Source organism: Micromesistius poutassou (assembly GCF_964030765.1).
Source record: "Micromesistius poutassou genome assembly, chromosome: 19".
In the NCBI taxonomy this organism is placed as follows: Eukaryota; Metazoa; Chordata; class Actinopteri; order Gadiformes; family Gadidae; genus Micromesistius; species Micromesistius poutassou.
In genome coordinates this window covers 13185374-13204848 of record NC_140289.1, presented here as the reverse complement: position 1 = coordinate 13204848, position 19475 = coordinate 13185374, and the positions used below count along the sequence as shown (strand labels likewise).

The following is a 19475-nucleotide window of genomic DNA, read 5'->3' as shown; positions in this document are numbered from 1 at the left end:
TTCCACAGCCTGTCGTGAGCTATTGCTTAAATATATACAGTATATGAAGACATCGAAAAAAACAGAACTATGAAATCATATTTTTAATTTGCCTCAGTGATGATGAGCGTTGCTGCTTGTTGTGTGATTTGATTGGTAATCTGTATCATATAGTGCAGGGATGGGCAACTGGCGGCCCGCGGGCCACATGCCCGCATCCTCACTCAGTGAGGCCCGCAGATCATTTAAGATTAAAGAAAACTCGATCAACAAAAACTGTACCTTTCAGTCAAGATGAGAAGCAGAGTATCTTTTCATAGAATTCAAAGGCAAACCCATGTGTCTAGTTTGCTTAGAAACAATATCAGTCATGGAAGATTTCAACTTAAGTCGCCACTACTACAACTGCACTGAATTTAATGCTAGTTGTTGCACTTAATGTTGGCCACTGTTTTTCAGTTTTGTGCCATCATTGAATGATGATGTATGTGAGCCCTTTGCACTGAAAAAAATAAGATTCACTCATGTGGCTTTTAAAACAAACTTGTTGTGTTTGTCGTTTAACAAGAGCATAGACGTTAAAAATGGGATTTGAGCATGGAAAATATGAAATGAATGTATGTTGGTTGAATGAACATACACAGGCTATGAATCAGAATGATTTTTTAGGTAGTGGCTATCCCCAGAATGCACCAGAATACAGGAAATCACATCTACCAAATTCAACATTCTCTGGGGAGAACCCCCAGACCCCCGTCCATGACTACCCCACACCAACAACGTTCATCACCAGCCCCACTGATAGACATATATCTACACATCATTTGTTCTTACTTTGAATCATTTTGTATCTTCTCTCATATCCGATTAGGTGAAGAGTGTGCCCTCTGATGGTGATGGTGACAAATTGTGGCCCTCTTAATCATGAAAGTTGCTCATCCCTGATATAGTGTGTAGAATGATTTGTCAAAATGTATTAGCACCTGCTATAAACAATGTAGCCCCCCGTAGCTCCTGCCATCATAATTCTTTGGCACCGCTACTGGACCTGGACATCAAAATGAACCTCTGCAGATGGAGCTCCACACATCCACAAAAACACCCCTCGTGCCGCGGTCCTGACGACCAAGAAAATAGGCCTGCCTCCATTTTTGTAGTATCGGAGCATAATATTGTGTACATGAATTCAGCAATTCATCGTGAAATTATGTCATTATTGGGTGACATTTTTGCATTTGAAACTGCTACATTGTTTGTCATGCGAGTGTGTGTGTGAGTTTGGATTAGCCTCGGTTACAGTATATTTACCTTTATTTAGGATTTTCATTACTACAACTCTCTTTGAGTAATCTCAAAATGTATCGCCAACAAAAAATCCAATGATGCATCATCATGATGTCCCCTGATGTACAAGCCCTAAACTAAAGGCTTCGATCACATGAATAAAATGAGTTCAGAACATAACAGACATCACAAACTGGTTGACTGAGTCTCAAAAGCAAAAGATTCTACACCGTTTTTTCAAATAACAGCTTATTTTAATAACCGCGACAAAATGTAATAGATTACTATGGTAACGAGACCTATCAGGTAAAAAATGAATAAAAAGTGGTTCACTACCACTTTAAAAGAGCTTCGTACCGGGTTGAGCAGTGAGCAGAGAGAATCAGGGAGACCCGACGAATGACTCCTTCCCTCTTCTCCTCTTTACCTCCAGGCCGCCTCCCCTGTATATTGTTGCTATAATTGCTTACACAACAATCATATATATATATATATATACACACACATTTCAGTTGAAAGTTTTATTATCTTTCATCAGTTATAATGAACAGGAAAAAACACAAATCACTTGCCAATAGCAATGAGCAAATGAATATCAGCATTAAGACATTCATGTTTTCTTACAAAGCCTTCTATCATTTGTATATTGACCCGTAGATCATCCGCGTCAGTCCCATTTAGTAATTTATGCCCCTTTTCCACCGACAGTACCAGCTCAACTTGCCTTGACTTTTCCTGCATTTCGATCACCAAAATGTGGAACCTGATACCTGGTACCTGGTACTTTTTTAGTCTCACCTCCGTCGAGGTTCCAAGAGAGCTGATCTGATACTTTTGTGTGACGTTAACAGGCTGCTGGACACTGATTGGCCAGAGTGACGCCACTGGACGAATCATGATGAGCGCGACACCCGACACCCGGAATCTCTAAATACTAGCATCAGCGTTCAGTCAACAATAGTGATTGATTATTGAACATGGCAGGATCAGCGCGCAAGAACACGCTGTGGACCGTGACAGCGGTGGAGACACTCCTGTGTGTAGCCTGTCTGTTTATGTGTCGCGTGACTCGTGTGGATAAGTACGCAACTGCAGTTTCGTGCATCGTGCTATGACGACCCGCCCACGCTGAAGAGGTACTTTCTAGATGGAAACAGGACGTGCCTGGAACCAAACCAAGTCGTGCCACGCTAAGTCGTGGCGAGTTGAGCTGGTACTGTCGGTGGAAAAGAAGCATTAGCAACACCAATGCAGAGAATCTTTACATCACAAAATTAACTTGACAACAGTTTATGATCATTTAAAGGGGAGCTTTGATAGGACGTGACATATGATCTATGACCTTTTTGATTTCATTTTTATTGTGTTTACATTTGAGAAACTTGCCCTCATAGAACAGGCAGGTCACACTCAGGACGATCCCGTTATTGAACGGTTGTGAGGGATCCACGCTCTGAGGGCTGACGTTTTTCTCAGGGTCGTAGGTGTGGTGCAGCACTACCAGAATAACTGGCTTATTCCTATCCCCTGGGAGGAGAATGCAAAAGAAATAGTTATGCGTTGTTCATTGTATGACATTGTATTGTTTTAGATACATTATATAGCAACAAAGGGGGGGAAAGTCAGTGGCTCAGTAGCCAGTTACTTAAAACATTTTTTAAACAATATCCGAGTGACTGACATAGGTCACGTTTTATTTACTGTAGCTTTATGTCAAGCTCATGTATGAATTCACCCAACAAAAGTAGCTGGAAAATGCATTTCCTGCAGAAAATGCAGTGCTGTAGTGTGAGGTTGAAAATATTTTTAAGTAAAGCCACAGTTTAGGACGTAAAGAAAGGTTGAATGGCTTAAATCAAGTGAAAAGATTTGAACAGAGTTCAAAATTCTAAGGCCCCGTCCACACAGAACCGATTTTTTTGTGTTTGGGCCGACCGTCAAGACGAATCCGGCGTTTTCGGTACCCGAAAACGCACGTTTCTGAAACCAGGTCCCAGGGTGGATAAGATAAAAACAGACCTATTTGTTTCGTGTTAGGATTCGTGTGGAAGCCTGTAACGCAAACGATGAGGTCATCGCCCCCCCACCAGCTGGGCGATGTTAGAAGTGCATAGATTTTTTTATTATTATTTTTGTAGCTTTAAATACAGCCCCTTGGTAAATGTAATAACTTTAAGTACATTAAAAAGTAGTTCTGCTCAATGTTTAAAGGACCCAGGACATGCCACTAGGTGTGGTGTGATTAGCCGTTACAAGCTGTTTTGGAAATCTGCCCCTTATGACATCATAAGGGGCAGAAGGTGGGTGTGTCCACCTAGATGTGTGCTGGATAGATCAGTCTATCAGCCTACCCAGTGGACTGTAGCAAACGTTGCTCATCTATCCGTCACACATCTAGGTGGACACGCCCACCTGTGATGTCTAAGGGGCAGATTTCCAAAACGGCTTGTAACGGCTAATCACACCACACCTGGTGGCATGTCATGGCACCTTTAAAAACTGCTTCCTCCTCCTCGACTGTATGTTTGTATACAACGTGCAAGCTTGATGCGTGCAGGCTTGATGCGCTCCACTTTTTTGTGGAGAACCAGTGCCACACAGTGGCCTTGGATATGTACTACAGCGTTTCTACAGCTCGATGCGTTTTCGCAACGAGTCCGTCTTTACGGAGATATTCCTGAAACGCATCAAAGGAAAACGGAGGGGAAAATATTTTTTTTGCCCGTGTGGACGGCGCCTAAATGGAGTGAACAATGTAAACACCATTTAAAAAATGTAAAATTGCTGAGCTGTTTTGATAAAGTTTGAAGTGTGTGTGTGTGTGTGGTAGTAACCTGGAAAAGTATCCTATTGACCTTATTCCTTCTATCTAGTTCATCGAGATAAGCTCACAAAATGATGAGGCTTATAACGTTGGACTCTGTGGAATCTCAGCCTTCATATGGCATATTGTTTGTGTAGATAGCATGACATGAAAAAGATTGTTTTAAGCATTGTTGTTAGCATTAAGCTTCTATCAGAAATACACCAGATATGTAGCAAGCAGCTAGCCTCTAGCCATATAAACGGGGGTCCCCACAGACAAACACCCGATATATAACAATCATATTTCCAATCTATTAATCATTTTAGCGCCAGTGTAACAAGAAATAACGCAGCCTCCTATGTCAGTGTTGCTTTACGAATACTATAGCATATCGGATTATCAAAATTGTTAAGTGTGTGCGTGAGTGTGTTGTCATGTAGGCTATAGACTGATTGTCTTGGCTTGCATCCATGAAACATTGTAATGTTATAGGCCTACTGCATATTGAGAAAATGTAGATCAGTACCCGATTGCGCAACAATTGGGAGACTGAATATTGACGTATTTCGCACACTGGGTAAAAGCTTAGAAACACTAGGCAAATATGTTGTTACTGGAGCTAGTAGGCTACCATCAAAAGGTGGGATAACTAATCAGAAATGTGTTTACAACGTCGGGGGGGAGATTTAATTAGGGATTATCTGGGGGATTAGTGACCGGACTGGCAAGTTAGCCAATAGCTAGCATTATGCCTTCTATTTCTAGATCTTCTGACTAAGTTTACCAGTACTAGATAATATAAAGAAAACGTTGACTTTAACTCACTGCTATTCACTGACAGTAAAAAAAAAGTGTTGTTATTGTATGCACTGCTGTTCAAAGACTAGCTCCAGCACTCGTTGCTAAATGATAGCAACTCTCCACCCATTCTCCTCTGACCATGCATTTAATTGGCTTTGACGGCCATCAGTTCTCTGCAATTCCTTATTCGCCCTCTCACGTCTGACAGGTTCGAAATTATACGGCTGTGGGCCATCATACATGTTATTTGTGGTTCTTGCCACCTCTTCCTCATCCCAGACGCCCTAGTTCTAGTACTAGGCTGAGGCTACCTTCCACCACGTCTCCCCAACGTGACGTCATCACCGAGTTGCGTTAGAAAACACCCGTTACTACCAAAAACGACAAAAACTGGACTTTTACACCATTTTGGAGACATTTTTTAAATGATAGACATATCTTGAGTGCTTTATGTACCCATTAATCGACAGTGGTGGTTAACCTGCAACACAGCCTTTAATCAGAGTTGCTTATGGGGAATTAGTTAGACAAGTGTGTTGGTGCTAAGTGAACGTCTGTGAAGCGTCAGACCAGAGGACGCCACTGACGCCCGGACGGGCCGTGACTCCAACGAGGATTTCACCTCCGTTGTCGTCGGGTTTCAGCTGTCAGACCATAAACTCATTTTCCAGGTCTGACATTGACGTAGCAGTTGGACTCTCTGTGTTTTGGCCTGGCTGAGGTGTGTGTGTGTGTGTGTGTGTGTGTGTGTGTGTGTGTGTGTGTGTGTGTATTTTAATTTAGTTGTTCAACTTAGTTTGCTATAGGGAAATATTATTAAAAGGGATTTTGCAAATGGGTGAAGTGTCCCTTTAAGAGGACATTATTATTTTCCTGTCTATTTAAGCTCCTTTCCGTAAAAAGTGCTACAAATGATTGCTTGGAACAACTTGTAATAGCCACTATGCGCTCACCTTGTGTCACAGCCTCATCAGGAGCTTTTGAGGGACCTGCCGCCGCATCCGTCTCACACAAACCTGACAACACATACAAACAGTTACGTTTGTAGAATTGGGACAACGTGATGATGTTCGCTCCACCTCGTATCACTAAATATAGGAAGCCCTTTATCAAGTTAAGTGCTATTTAGAAACATTGACAGATGATTGTTCTCACATGGAACATGATATGTTAGATTGGAGTTTCATTCTCCTTCAGTGCGATGAAGGATGTGTTCCTCACCTCTACACTTCTCCATAGTCTCCTGGATATCAATCGCAGTCCGTGTGCTAATGGGACAGAAGGCCAGGATGAAGTCATACGGGTCCGACGTCACCTTAGTATGACCTTTGGATTTCAGTTTTTTTACCAAATCATTGTCAGGATTCAGCTTTGAATCATTCACTGTGGTGAACCTATATCCCGGATGGTCTGTGGAAATAGAAATCTGCTGTCAAAAGTTATCTCTAACAAAAAATACAATTGTAGTGATCATTTAAAAACATTGCTAGCTTTCCCTTTTTTCTGGCTAGGTTTATAGTCAGAGTTGTCCTGATCTCGAATATATCAGCCATTGTCAGAATGGAGCAATATGTTTTTACAGAAAGCTTCAGACAGTGATTTTAATGTAAAAATGTGGGACTTAAGTGTGTAAGCAATGCAGTTTTGTTATATCCCGTCAGCTTATTTTGATAACCAGATGTAGTAACGTGTATCTGTGCACATCTGTAGTGGCTACCTCTCCCTGTCAGCTCCCACTTGGCCGTTACAATGCATTTGCTATGAAGGACAGAATACGCGTGCACCCAACGTTTAGGGGCGGCTGGCCTGACCACGGAGTTGTGAGTGGCGGCTAGTTTGACCGCAGTGTCATAACTTACACACTTTTTGCCACACGTCTGTGCAATAATAATCAATCCCATCACTATTGAGGGAACATTTAGCCTGGTTTCATCTGGTTACCCGTTTACACAACATTTCAGACTTTCTTGAGTCCAGACATACTACTTGTTAGACATTAACCACTAACTACAGCCATTCGTATGTCGTCTTCACCATCAGTCTCCAGCAATTCACTAAAGTCTTTTATTGCTGTCCTTGAGCCAGCTCCTTTAGCAAGAGCAGCTAGCGATAGCCGTCAGTGTGGTCTTTGCTTGTATGTTTCCTTGCTTTCTTTTGTACTCTTACCCAGGTCGTGGCCTCACTGTGGTGGAGTGTTTGTAGGATAGCCCGCCCCAACCTACACTGTACACGTTTTTGTTTGATGTACATTTTGTGTGATGCACATTTTCTTTCTTTTTTATTGTTATAAAATAAACCCAACGTGGCTCTTTGATAAGTGTTGCACTTTTAGTAGAGAACCCGTGCTGGAATGTTCAACATATTCTTGGCTGAGGGGCCCAAGGTAGCATTATTGTCTTTTTAAGCAGGCCTCAATTTACCACCTGGCTACAGTATGAAGACAAAATGTATGTATCACAGGTGTTATAGGTGCCTTAAAAGAGGTACTCCATGTACAGTTTGAAATCACCCCACATTTAAACCTTCTTTCAACATACTGAAGCCTACAATTACTTTACCATGGTCAATGAGGTTAGCGTAAGGTTAGTGTCATGCTTAAGAGGACATTATTATATCTATGTCTATTGTCTATGTCTTATGTCTATTTAAGCTCCTTTCAGTAAAAAGTGCTACAAATGATTGCTTGGAACAACTTTTAGTAGCCACTATGTGCTCACCTTGTTTCACAGGTTTTGAGGGACTTGCAAAGTGACCAATCCAATCCTTCCCTGTCACACCATTCCACCCTGACAACACATACAAACAGTTACGTTTGTAGAATGGACAACGTGATAATATTCGCTCCACCTCGTATCACTAAATATAGGAAGCCCTTTATCAAGGCTGCCATGGGGAAAAACAACACTGAAATGAAATGGTTAAAGGTTTAATGAAAGTTTTCTGAACACAAAACAGGTATTTTTCAGAAAACATTTGTTACATGACTTACCAGACTTGACCGTTTCAAACTGCCGTTTCCACCAGTCCTTACTGTACTTCTGAAAAAATAAATAGAAAGAAACTTCATGAGTGTAGTTTTTACTTTGTTAGACATTGTTAAGTTATGTTGAAAATGCTGAAATGAAGGTAACTAGGTTATAAATGTTGTAGTTTGGGAATGACATGGTGAAGTTGAGGCCGTCTAGTAGGTCAGAGGTTTAGTTGTGACGTTAGATGTTTCATCAGTTCAACATGCTGCACCTGTCGGTCCACCACGGAGCCAACCTCAGGTCAATGAATCAGCTCTGATTCCTCCTCTTTCTACCCTGGCACTATAGTGGCATATGTATGAATTATATTCACTAAAGCTGTGTGTTATTCTTGTTCTTTTTTGATGGAAGGTCAGGGTGGGTGTGACTTGAACCGGCTCTGAGGAGCTTGTTGATTGGTCAAGTGGTTCTTTAATCTGGAGATTGAACTGCTTTAATCTGGAGATTGAACCTCTTTAATCTGGAGATTGAACCGCTTTAATCTGGAGATTGAACCGCTTTAATCTGGAGATTGAACCTCTTTAATCTGGAGATTGAACCGCTTTAATCTGGAGATTGAACCGCTTTAATCTGGAGATTGAACCGCTTTAATCTGGAGATCGAACCTCTTTAATCTGGAGATTGAACCGCTTTAATCTGGAGATTGAACCTCTTTAATCTGGAGATTGAACCACTTTAATCTGGAGATTGAACCTCTTTAATCTGGAGATTGAACCGCTTTAATCTGGAGATTGAACCTCTTTAATCTGGAGATTGAACCGCTTTAATCTGGAGATTGAACCACTTTAATCTACTTTCATAATCTTCGCTCGGTGAATGTGTAGGATGTTTGGTTTGATAGTTGATGACAAAGAATATTTCAGGTCTCAACAGAAATATAATAACATGGTTGCTATGACGGTTGCTATGGATGCTGAAACCAGCAGCTTGCATGCCGTTTAAATCATGGCTATAAAACCATTGCTGATTATGTTATTTAATGGAACCGTTTAATGATGTTCTCCTATTTAACAACTTACATTTTTTTTTAATACATTTTAGAGCAGGTATGGTGTCTTCTTTCTTGGGATTTAATAGAGCGGGTTAATAGACCATTTTCGTTACTTTGAGGAGGTCTGGTGGTCTCCGTATATAATAAATAAATAAATTGGGAATTTATTTTCGACTTCAGAAGGGGGGGCGGGCTGTGCAGGATTCGTCAAAAAAAGTACAACAATCCAATTTATCAGATTTTTTCAGCAGACCAAAAGCTGAAACTAACCACGTCCCTTAAACCCAGTCTCACACCAGATTGAAGTAAAACTGCGTTGGTCCACAGCGGAAAACACATTACAATAACGGCTCTGAACATGTGACACGCCTAAGTTTTTTGGGCCCATTCTTTTCAATGGGCCTGCGTCCACGTCACGTGACTTGCTATGATGGTTGCCATCGACCGCCCCCCATATCTTTCTATTTTCCACAGTTTAGACTTGTATAATTAATAAGTTACTTTTGTAATCAACTTCTTTTGTAATCTTTTTATCTTCTTTAATCACTGTCTGGTGGCTGCGTCACTCTGAGAGATGCGTACGGACATATTTGGTAGTGACACAGCCTATAACCTATTCGTGAAAGCAAAACACCAAGCTCATTGATTTAACGAGGCAGGGTTATCATTCAAGTTATCATGTGTGAGAGGTCATTCCTCCTCCTGAGTGTGTATTGACTATTTCTGGTGATTGAAATCCTCATTGCAAGCTTCCTATTCATGTCTAGTGTACCCCTACTGTCCACAAGCACCCCCCCCTCCCCATATGGATATGGAGAATTGCTGCCACGCCCCAGTGGTGGTGGTGTCATATATATGAAAGAGGGCATTCAAATATACTACAATGATCAATTAGCAGGCCAAAGCCCTAAAGGAAGTGATGCAATAGGTAACTTCTGAGTCAAGGACAGTAACAAGTAAGCTATAGACCTGGGGTCTCTTTTATATCAACAGGGGTCTCAAAGGACGCATACGATTATAAACTTGTGTTTAATCCATTGAAGTTGAAGTTGCGAAAGCATCCGGTGAACAATATAACAATATCTGTGAAAACTTGTTTTTGTGTCATGTGTGTGATGTGCAATCTGGTTGCGGATTGACATAATGAAAGATCTGATGGTGAGGCTGCATTAGTCTAGCTGCGGTAATGCACAGTGGTGTGCGTGTGCACTGTTGTTGTTGTTGGGGGGGGGGGGGTAGTCGGGTTAAAACAGGAGTGAATGGGCTGCTGAAGCACCCGGTCTGAAGGTCAAACATCGCCGGGGATGGCATTACATTGTAGTGAATTGAACCCCCTCTCCGTCTGCAGACGACGCCAAAGGGTACTTTTCCCGTCAGTGACAGACACTAAAGTGCCCTTGCCACTAGTTGGAATTGGACGTTCTGGGAGTGAGACTGTGTTGGCTTACACGTCACCAAACCAACCAACCAGTGTGTGAAATACCCTTCAATATTCGGGGGGGTCCCCATCTCCCGATTGTTGCGCAATATCGATCTAAACTTTCTCATGCAGCAGGCCTATAGCATACTTAACGCCTATTATCGCACAGCCCCTATTATTATTACGTTACCTCAGCACCTGATGCGTCTTCGGAGCACTCGGCCCCAACTTCAAGTTCAAGAGGATCCTCTGTTCTGGTAGTGAGTGAGTCCACTGTGCTAGCTGCACCAGCATCGTCTTCATCGCTGAGTGCCACGGTCGGTTGGACGGTCTAAAACACAGACGTCAAGGCGCAAATTCAAAGTACTTTGTGGGCAGTTCTATGGCGCTGTTGCTATTATGACGGCGAGATAAGTGAGCTTTGTGCCCGGCGCAAATCTAAAATGGGTTGGGCTGAAACCCGTAGGTGTGTTTTGGGCGTAACATGCAATAAACCAATGAGAGTGGCATCTCATCCCATCCCCTTTTAAGACCCAGCGCATTTGACTTGACAAGTTGATATTTTGACAGCGAGTTTGCAGTCTCCGCTGAGACAGATGCATGACCACATGAATTTCTAACTTCAAATGGCTCAGTTTAGGCCTAATCAATAGGCCTAATTAACACATGGAATAGCGTTTTCTTCTCCAACTTCAGAAACACTGATTCGTCATGTAAATTGCAGCAAAGACAACTTATATAAACATATATGATATGCGGACGCGGTCCTCGATGGCCGCAACTGTGGGTCTATTTAATGATATGCGGCAATACATTAACAAAGATAGTTTGTTACCAGTATTGTATACATTATCGTTATCGACTTGTGTTCATAATATGCATGTATCCCCCTGTTAATATACATCGCCATGGACTGCATTATGCGTTACGTGTTTAATTTGAGTGTGTTTAGACAGATAGGCGCGCACACACATGCGCACCAAGCATCACCCTCATAAAATAGCACCAAGTATCATTTGCGCCGGAACACGGCCCTGCTTTTCGCCGACACGCCTCTCCAGGCTCTAGTGTAGTGGTGCCTGGTTGCTGCGGGGGAAAATCAGCTTAGTGACAAACCATTAGTGACAATAAAATATATATTTTTTTTTGGATGAAATTTGAGACCCCCTTCAAATTTAGCTTTTGAGTCTTTCAGGGGGTCTCATGGGTTAATCTCATGGGTTAATCGGGGGGGCCCAGCCCCGGACCCCCTCGTATTTCACACACTGCAACCAACCGTCGAGGAAGGCCGAGCTCCATGTGTGACCAACGACACGCGTCGCGCCGTGGTCGCATTGGTCGCTGTGTTGGTCGCTCGTCTGGCTGCTTGTGGTCGCTGTGGTCGCTGGCTGGCTGTCTCTGGGCGGTCGTCAATCAGTTAATTTGCATGTTATTAACATTTTTTGCACAGTTGAATTAGCAGAAAGCCATGATCTCTGGCGAAAGCTACCTACAACTCTTTATTGCTAATATTATTTTAATATTTTCTATTGAAATACAATTTAAAATGATGTAATCGTTGCTTTATCAGCATCAATCAAATCTATTAGTTTTTAGTAATTTGCGGCTGTCACAATGTTGGACTTTTTTACCACTAGATGTCGCCAATTCCTTCTGTCTGCTCCCTGTGCTTTTCCTGCCTAATTGTCTCTGCTCATCACTCACCTGCCCCCTGTTAACTAGTCATCTGAGTTGTTTGCCTCACAGTATTTAAGCCTGGTCATTTCTTTCTGTCTCTTGTGTCTTCACTGAACACTGTAGCTAACTATGTACGGAGCGCTGTTCATTCTACCCGATTTGATCTCGTTGCCAACCTTTTGCCTGTGACCTGACTCTGATTCTGGATTACCCTTTTGACAAACTGTCAGATTTGTTTTTTGGCCTTTTTGATTTATGGACTGAGTTTTTGTTTTTTGATCTCCTGAGCTTTCTGGAACGTTATATTTTTTTCCCTCTGTGGAATAAAAACCTTAAAACTTAAATCCTGTCTTTGCTTCATATTTGAGTCACCCTCAGTTCCTGGATTCCATAAACCCTGACAGCGGCATATTCAAATAAATTATATTATATATAGCCTTATAGCCTTAACAATTTGTTTTGTTAAATGTCATAAGCCTAATAAGATACATTATGTACAAAGTTCTCAATTATAGAGTAATGTAGTTCAATATAAGTTCAGTCAAATGAATGTTTAAAGAATACCCCAGTGGTTCAAGCAGTGGGTAGTGACGCTATGTCAGTAATCAAGAGGTTGCCGGTTCTATTCTCTCCCCAGTCAGATTTATTTTTGCTCTTTTAGTTAAGTCAAACTTATTGACGCAATCGACCTCTTTCAATTGAACATTTTAGTATGATTTAGTACGATAGTATGATAATTATACGACGTAATGACGGGCTGCGACGCCTGGCTGGTGTCGGCTGGCTGGCTGCGACGACAGCCATGGCTGGCCGCTGGCCGCTAACCTCTGACCTCTGGCCTCTGGCCGCTAACCTCTGACCTCTGGCCGCTAACCTCTGACCTCTGGCCTCTGGCCGCTAACCTCTGACCGCTAACCTCTGACCTCTGGCCTCTGGCCGCTAACCTCTGACCTCTGGCCTCTGGCCACTAACCTCTGACCGCTAACCTCTGACCTCTGGCCTCTGGCCGCTGGCTCTGGCAGGCTGAGCGACTAGGTCGCGACCATAAAAGCGTTGCGACCCTTTTGGCGGCAAATAGGTTGCAGTTAACATGTTATCAGTTAACATCAGTTAACATGTTATCAGTTAACATCAGTTAACATGTTATCAGTTAACATCTTATTGAACAGAATAAATAAATGTGTGTCAGTATAAGTCACTGTTACTTTCTTCATAGGATATTTTATTAGTCATTTAACAAACCAATAGGCTATACAATATAATCAATATAAATTCGTACCCATCACTGTATTACAAAGTTAATTTAAAATTAATTAAACATAGATAGACCGATAGGCCTATTTATTTAAATATATATTATAAAAAGCCCTGTCTATCAATATCTAAGCTATATGTGATTGTATGTAAGTTTTTATTATACTGACACACATATATTTATTCTGTTCAATGAGATGTTAACTGATAACATGTTAACTGATGTTAACTGATAACAGCTTTTGGCTGTGACAGCAGCGGCTGACTGCCACAGCCCCAGGTCACTCATTCAGCCGTACCTCTGTTTGGCTGCGACCTATTCGCTGCCAAAAGGGTTGCAACGCTTTTATGGTCGCGACCTAGTCGCTCAGCCTGCCGCAGCCAGCGGCCACCGGCCAGCGCTGGCCGGTGACCGCTGGCCGCTGGCCGGTGACCTCTCACCGGAGGCCAGCGGTCACCGGCCAGCGGCCAGCGGCCAGAGGCCAGAGGCCAGAGGCCAGAGGTCACCAGCCAGAGGCCAGCGGCCAGAGGTCACCGGCCAGAGGCCAGAGGCCAGAGGCCAGCCATGGCTGTCGTCGCAGCCAGCCAGCCGACACCAGCCAGGCGTCACAATTATCATTCTATCGTACTAGATCATACTAAAATGTTCAATTGAAAGAGGTCGATTGCGTCAATAAGTTTGACTAAAAGAGCAAAAATAAATCTGGCTGAGGAGAGAATAGGACCGGCAACCTCTTGATTACTGACCTAACGTCACTACCGCTTGTAACACAGCATTTGCTTAGCAATTACATGGCATCTCTTACACTTATATTAAACTATATTACTTTATAACTGGGAACTTTGTACATAATGTATCTTATTAGGCGTATGACATTTAACAAAACAAATAGGTTATATATAATATAGAAAATACATTATTTGAATATGCCGCAAATTGCAACTAATAGATTTTATTGATACTGATAAAGCAACGATTACATCACTTTAACTTGTACTTCAATAGAAAATATAAAAATAATACTAGCAAGGGCCAGGGGCAAGAGTTGTAGGTAGCTTTCGCCAGAGATCATGGCTGTCTGGTACTTCAACTGTGCAAAAAACGTTAAAAACATGCAAATAACATGCAAATGAACTGATTAACGACCGCGCAGAGACTTTGAGCGACCAAGCCAGCCAGCGACCACAGCGACCACAAGCAGCCAGACGAGCGACCAACACAGCGACCAATGCGACCACGGCGCGACGCGCGTCATTGGTCGCTCACGGAGCTCGGCCCTACTGAACCGTCCCGAGTGATCCCGACCATAGATATATATAGATCCAGACGGCGATACAATGTGCAGCAGCGCCCCCAGGGCTCAGACTTTAAGGTGTCACACCGTATATCGCTCATTATGACAGTCAGTGGCGCCGGAAGTAGGGGAAACAGTGAAATAAGTTAACGACGGTACCAACGAAGTATCATAAGGTTGCCGTGGCCCGTAACGATGGTGATAACCCCCTCCATCCTATAACTGTCAGCCCAAAGGCTTTATTTAATCTCACAGTGGCCCAGTGAATCCAGCTGAACCAGGATCCACTGAGCCTCTTTCCGGATGAATGTGGTTTCCCTCTTTCTCTTACTCCAGCTACAGCCCCCAACTCCTCCAAACCAAGGAAACTTTCAGTCTATAGCAGTGAGTTAAATATGGAGTAATTAGACCTATTCTTAAAGAATAGGTGTTTTCTTACCGTAGTGACTGCTGTGTTGCGTTCTCCTTCAAGTACCGGTCCGTCCATGATCATACTTTCACTTTCAATTTGACGTCACGCTTATAACACATCCGTGTCCCGGATGTATTTATAAGCGGTACCATATATGGTCAACCTCGACTATCAAAAGAGACATTGTTAATAAAGGTTGCTGTATAGGCTACTATATATAGAATAACTTATAGCCTAAAGTTTGTTGCATTTATGAAATGAAGACTTTTACTTGTTATTTTAGCCACACTACCGCCTTGATCTCCTAAATAAGACGTGCTTGAAAAAGACCTTTGAAAGAAAAAGCAAAAATAGCAATTATTAGTCGAGTTCTTGTTCTGAGGCGCTGCAGTCAGATTAAACATTTGGACGATAACTAGGGGGGGGGGGGGGTGGGGGATTCATATTATATTCATATGAGCACGAGAGAAATATGACTACATATATGTCAATGAATCCATTAACAGTCTGTATGCGTTCATATTTCTTGTAACCGTTGATGTTATGATAGCGGTCTCCTTTCCCTCCCAAATGAAACAGAAAAACTGAGTGGCCGTTTCACACTAGGCGACATTCCACTCGCGTTGTGCCCTGGCCCCGTGGCGTCGTGCTCCCCCTGTGAAGGCTGATTTTAATAGCAAATATAGCATCATTTATTAGTTAATTCAGCTTCTTTTACTTTAGTTTTCTACTTTATTAGGTTTATTTTTAATAGGTGTAGATCATTTGTCATTTTGTGTATAGTTTAATCATGAAGCGACGAAAAGGATCCTCCAGATGTGTCAACTGATCAAAATATATCGTGGCGACGGCATGGAAAGAATGAGACAGGAGCCCAGGTTTAAACGGTCAAACAACTCCCGTGCCCCATACACCGCACGACTCCGGTAGTTGTCTTTATTTGAACACACACGATAACACAGAAACACGGCACACCTGACCAACACAACTAACACTCTCACTCACGGTCATGAACACACACGCTGAACAACCACCAACCCCAAGGTGATCCAGGGGGCACAGAGAAGGTCCAAACCCCTACCAGAGGTGCACCCCCCAGCATCCCTTGCGCAGGACCCCCTTAGGTGTCCATGGCAGTGGTCGCCACACAGCTCCCCCCTGAGGGGTCAGTCGTCCCCGACGACCCCCTCACCCGACACATAGTCCCTCAAGTGTTCGGGGGCCCGGCGGCGCCGGGTAGGCCGCTGGATCCTTTCCACTACAGCACCACCTGATGCGCCCACATCCTGGCCGAAACCTCCCCAGAGAAGAGCGCATTTATAATTACCGCCTCTCGTGCCCGCAGGATAGTGGAGAGCGCTTTAGGGATCCTCACTACCCAGTGGCGCCCGCTCCATCGCGTGCTGCCCCTGAGAAGGTGCTGAAGGCTGTAAAAGCTGCATCCTGCAACATGACTTGGGGAGGCACATGGAGGTGGAAAGGGCAGAGGAGGCAGGTTTAAGTGCTCCAGTTCCACCAGTGGGCATCCAGGTTTGGCTCCAACAATGCCAGTGAAGAGGAGTTGTTTGAAGAAGGTTTTAATTCTTCTAATTAAAAAAAATATATATAATAATAATATTTCAAGCTTGAATAAGAATTGCCCTAATTTACAATAAAAAATCAAAAAAGAGCAATATGAATACTTTCTATGGCAACACTGATATAATGTGCTTATTTCACAGAGGTTGCAGCATTTTTACCTATTGACAGGTAAACAATCAAGATTATATTCCAAAATAATTTGGTTGACTTCTAGATGAAACAATCAAAGAAAATTGTTAATGCCTCTTAAATATAACAACAAGTGTTACGGTTTATATCATGTTCACATTCATTGGCAATTTATTTGCGACCATAGGCTACAGTTGGCTAAAACAATAAACACTAGATGAAAAACTGTGTATTAGCACAGGTCTAATACACAGCAGTGCTATTTCACAGGTCTCACCAGCGGACGCATGAACAACAAACCATCCCACCTACTTTTGGCCAATCACAGGACCGCTGAATGACTGACAGGCCTCACTGCCTCTGAACGGAAGACACGTTCAGTGACACATAGGAAATCTCAGAAGTAAAAGTAAACTACCATTATTTCTATCTTAAATAATCACATTTAACTAGCAATACTTATAACAGATAACATAAATGTTTCAATAAATCCGCTACAATAGCTAGAAGTCACAACTTTATAGCCTAACTTAATTTAGTTAAAACTTTCAATATTACCTTCGAAGTTTTTGCTTTTGCTACATCCTCTGCCTACTGCTCACCACTAAGAATTTCTCTCATGCCATCTCTACATCTTGAAATTATACAACACACAACTACATGCACTGTAGCTTGATTTGACTCATTTCATTAATGCAAGTCAAAAGTCAATGTACTTACAACACAAAGATTAGTTTATTGTGTTAACCAATAATAAAACCAAAAAATACATTTAAAAAACACCCTTTGCGATCATGGACAGCGGACAGCGGATTGAAACATGGCGCCCAGTCATTCCTATGAAAACTGCTCATTGGCGCAGAGGAACATGAAGGATAGAATTTCCTCTGCATCATGGGATGCACGCCCTAGTGCATGACGTTACGGATGTGGAAATATTCTCGTTCTCTAGCATTGTTAGCATTGTAGCATCATAAGCGAGAGGTCTGAGCGAGCAGTCACATTGTTTAGCGACCATGGAAGGGATTCTCTATATGTGATCTTTAAATAACACTCCTCCTGCCATCTGGGCAACAATTATTACTAAACGATTATTATTACTTAACAATTATTATTTATATTATTTTAGATTAGTTTGTCTCTTTTTGACCTGCAACGAAGTTGGAGTAGCCTTCCCACATAATGAATTGTAATCCACCAACATTGTTAACTGTCATACATAGCTAAACAAGTAAATGAAAATTAAATACCAACGCAACTGAAATGTTTATATTCGTTTTTGACCATGATACCGTAATGGACCTGTTCTTTGTCTATGGATCTCTTCAATAAATGGATCAATTAATGGTGAATCGCAATGATCGCAAGCAGAGGGACATGAGCGCTATTGAGTGCCAAAAGCTGAGCCAGTCGACAAATCCCTCGGTGACTTTAAGTGATAAAAAGTCACCACAGTGCCTAAAGACTTAGTCATGAACGTCGTTCATGAGTCATGAAGTCATGAACGACCTTAGGCCATAGGCCTAAGGTCGTTCATGACTTTGGTGGTACCATTCTTGGGTATGGGAATCACCGTGGAAGTTTCCACAACTGGGGGACTGTGCTGCAGTTGATGGAGCACTAAAACAGTTGTTGGAGTACACCCCCCAGTTGCTCAGCACAGCCTATTGAGGTCAGAGCTGTTATCTTTCTCGAATCTGGTGAAGATGACCTGGTGATGACCTCTTTCTTTTCCATCTCAGAGCTGGTGAAGAAGACACTCTTTTTTTTGTTCAAAATCTCCTTTAGGTCCTTGGTTACCCAGGGTTTGTTGTTAGGAAATATTGTAACCCTCTTAGTGGGTCTAATATTATCCACACAGAAAGAGATATAAGATGATACTGTGTCCACCTGCTCGTTTAGGACACTGGAAGACGATGTCAGTATGGACCAGTCGGTGGTCTCAAAGCATCCTTGCAGCTTCTCGATGCTGTCAGCAGTCCACTGCTTGATGTCCCTCCTTATTTTCTCTGACCTCTTCACTACCAGTAGGTATGCTGGGGCTAGTAGAATGCCAAGGCGGTCAGAAAAACCAAGAGGGCTTTATATGCTTCTGGCACTGATCCATTACATTGATCCAGTGTCTGTCCTGAACGTGTGGGACAGTTCATATATTGATAAAAACCTTTAAGAGATCTGTCTACTGAGCAAAGATTAAAATCACCTAAAATGAATTTAGGGGGGTCTGGGGATATAAGTTCAGGTTTATCTATCGTTTTTCTAATACAGTCAATGGCTGAGGATTCTTTAGATCTGCAATGAATGTAGACTAGAATTTTAAAAAGTTGTGGAAAATTCCCTTGGTAAGTAAAAGGGACGCAGTGAAACAGCCAGCAGTTCGATGTCAGCATTGCACAGTGTAGTGCCGAATAGATCCAATATCATTAAAACCAATACTAATAATGCCCAAACCCTATTTGCAACTGTTGACAGACTGACCAAGCCCCCAACACAAATTCCACCTGACCTTCATTCCACGCAGAAATGCAATGAGTTTGCAGCATTTTATACTGATAAAATTGAAGGCATCAGACGCGCCATCAATGTCTCCACTTTAAACAAAAACGTTGGACTACCACCCTGTTCAGGCAAAAGTAACGTGGCAATGACATGCTTTAATGTCATAGACTCTAAAACTCTTGTGGAAACTGTGACACAACTGAATCCATCCACCTGTTGCCTTGATACTTTACCTACCAACCTCTTTAAGAATGTTTTTGACTGCCTAGCAATAGACATATTGCAAATAGTTAACAACTCTCTCCAATCAGGCAATTT

At 42.4% G+C, this 19475-nt stretch overlaps 1 protein-coding gene across 1 annotated transcript; it reads right to left on the bottom strand.

Annotated features, from left to right (window-relative positions):
- Positions 1–1687: 1687 nt before the first annotated feature.
- Positions 1688–15036, bottom strand: LOC311363978 (uncharacterized protein). Its single transcript, XM_084483974.1, has 7 exons — positions 14976–15036; positions 10501–10641; positions 7860–7908; positions 7588–7656; positions 6092–6280; positions 5824–5886; positions 1688–2790 (listed from the first exon to the last, which is right to left on the bottom strand). Exons 1-7 carry the CDS (start codon positions 15027–15029, stop codon positions 2564–2566), a joined length of 792 nt encoding a protein of 263 aa, XP_084340100.1. The 5' UTR covers positions 15030–15036; the 3' UTR covers positions 1688–2563.
- Positions 15037–19475: the final 4439 nt, after the last annotated feature.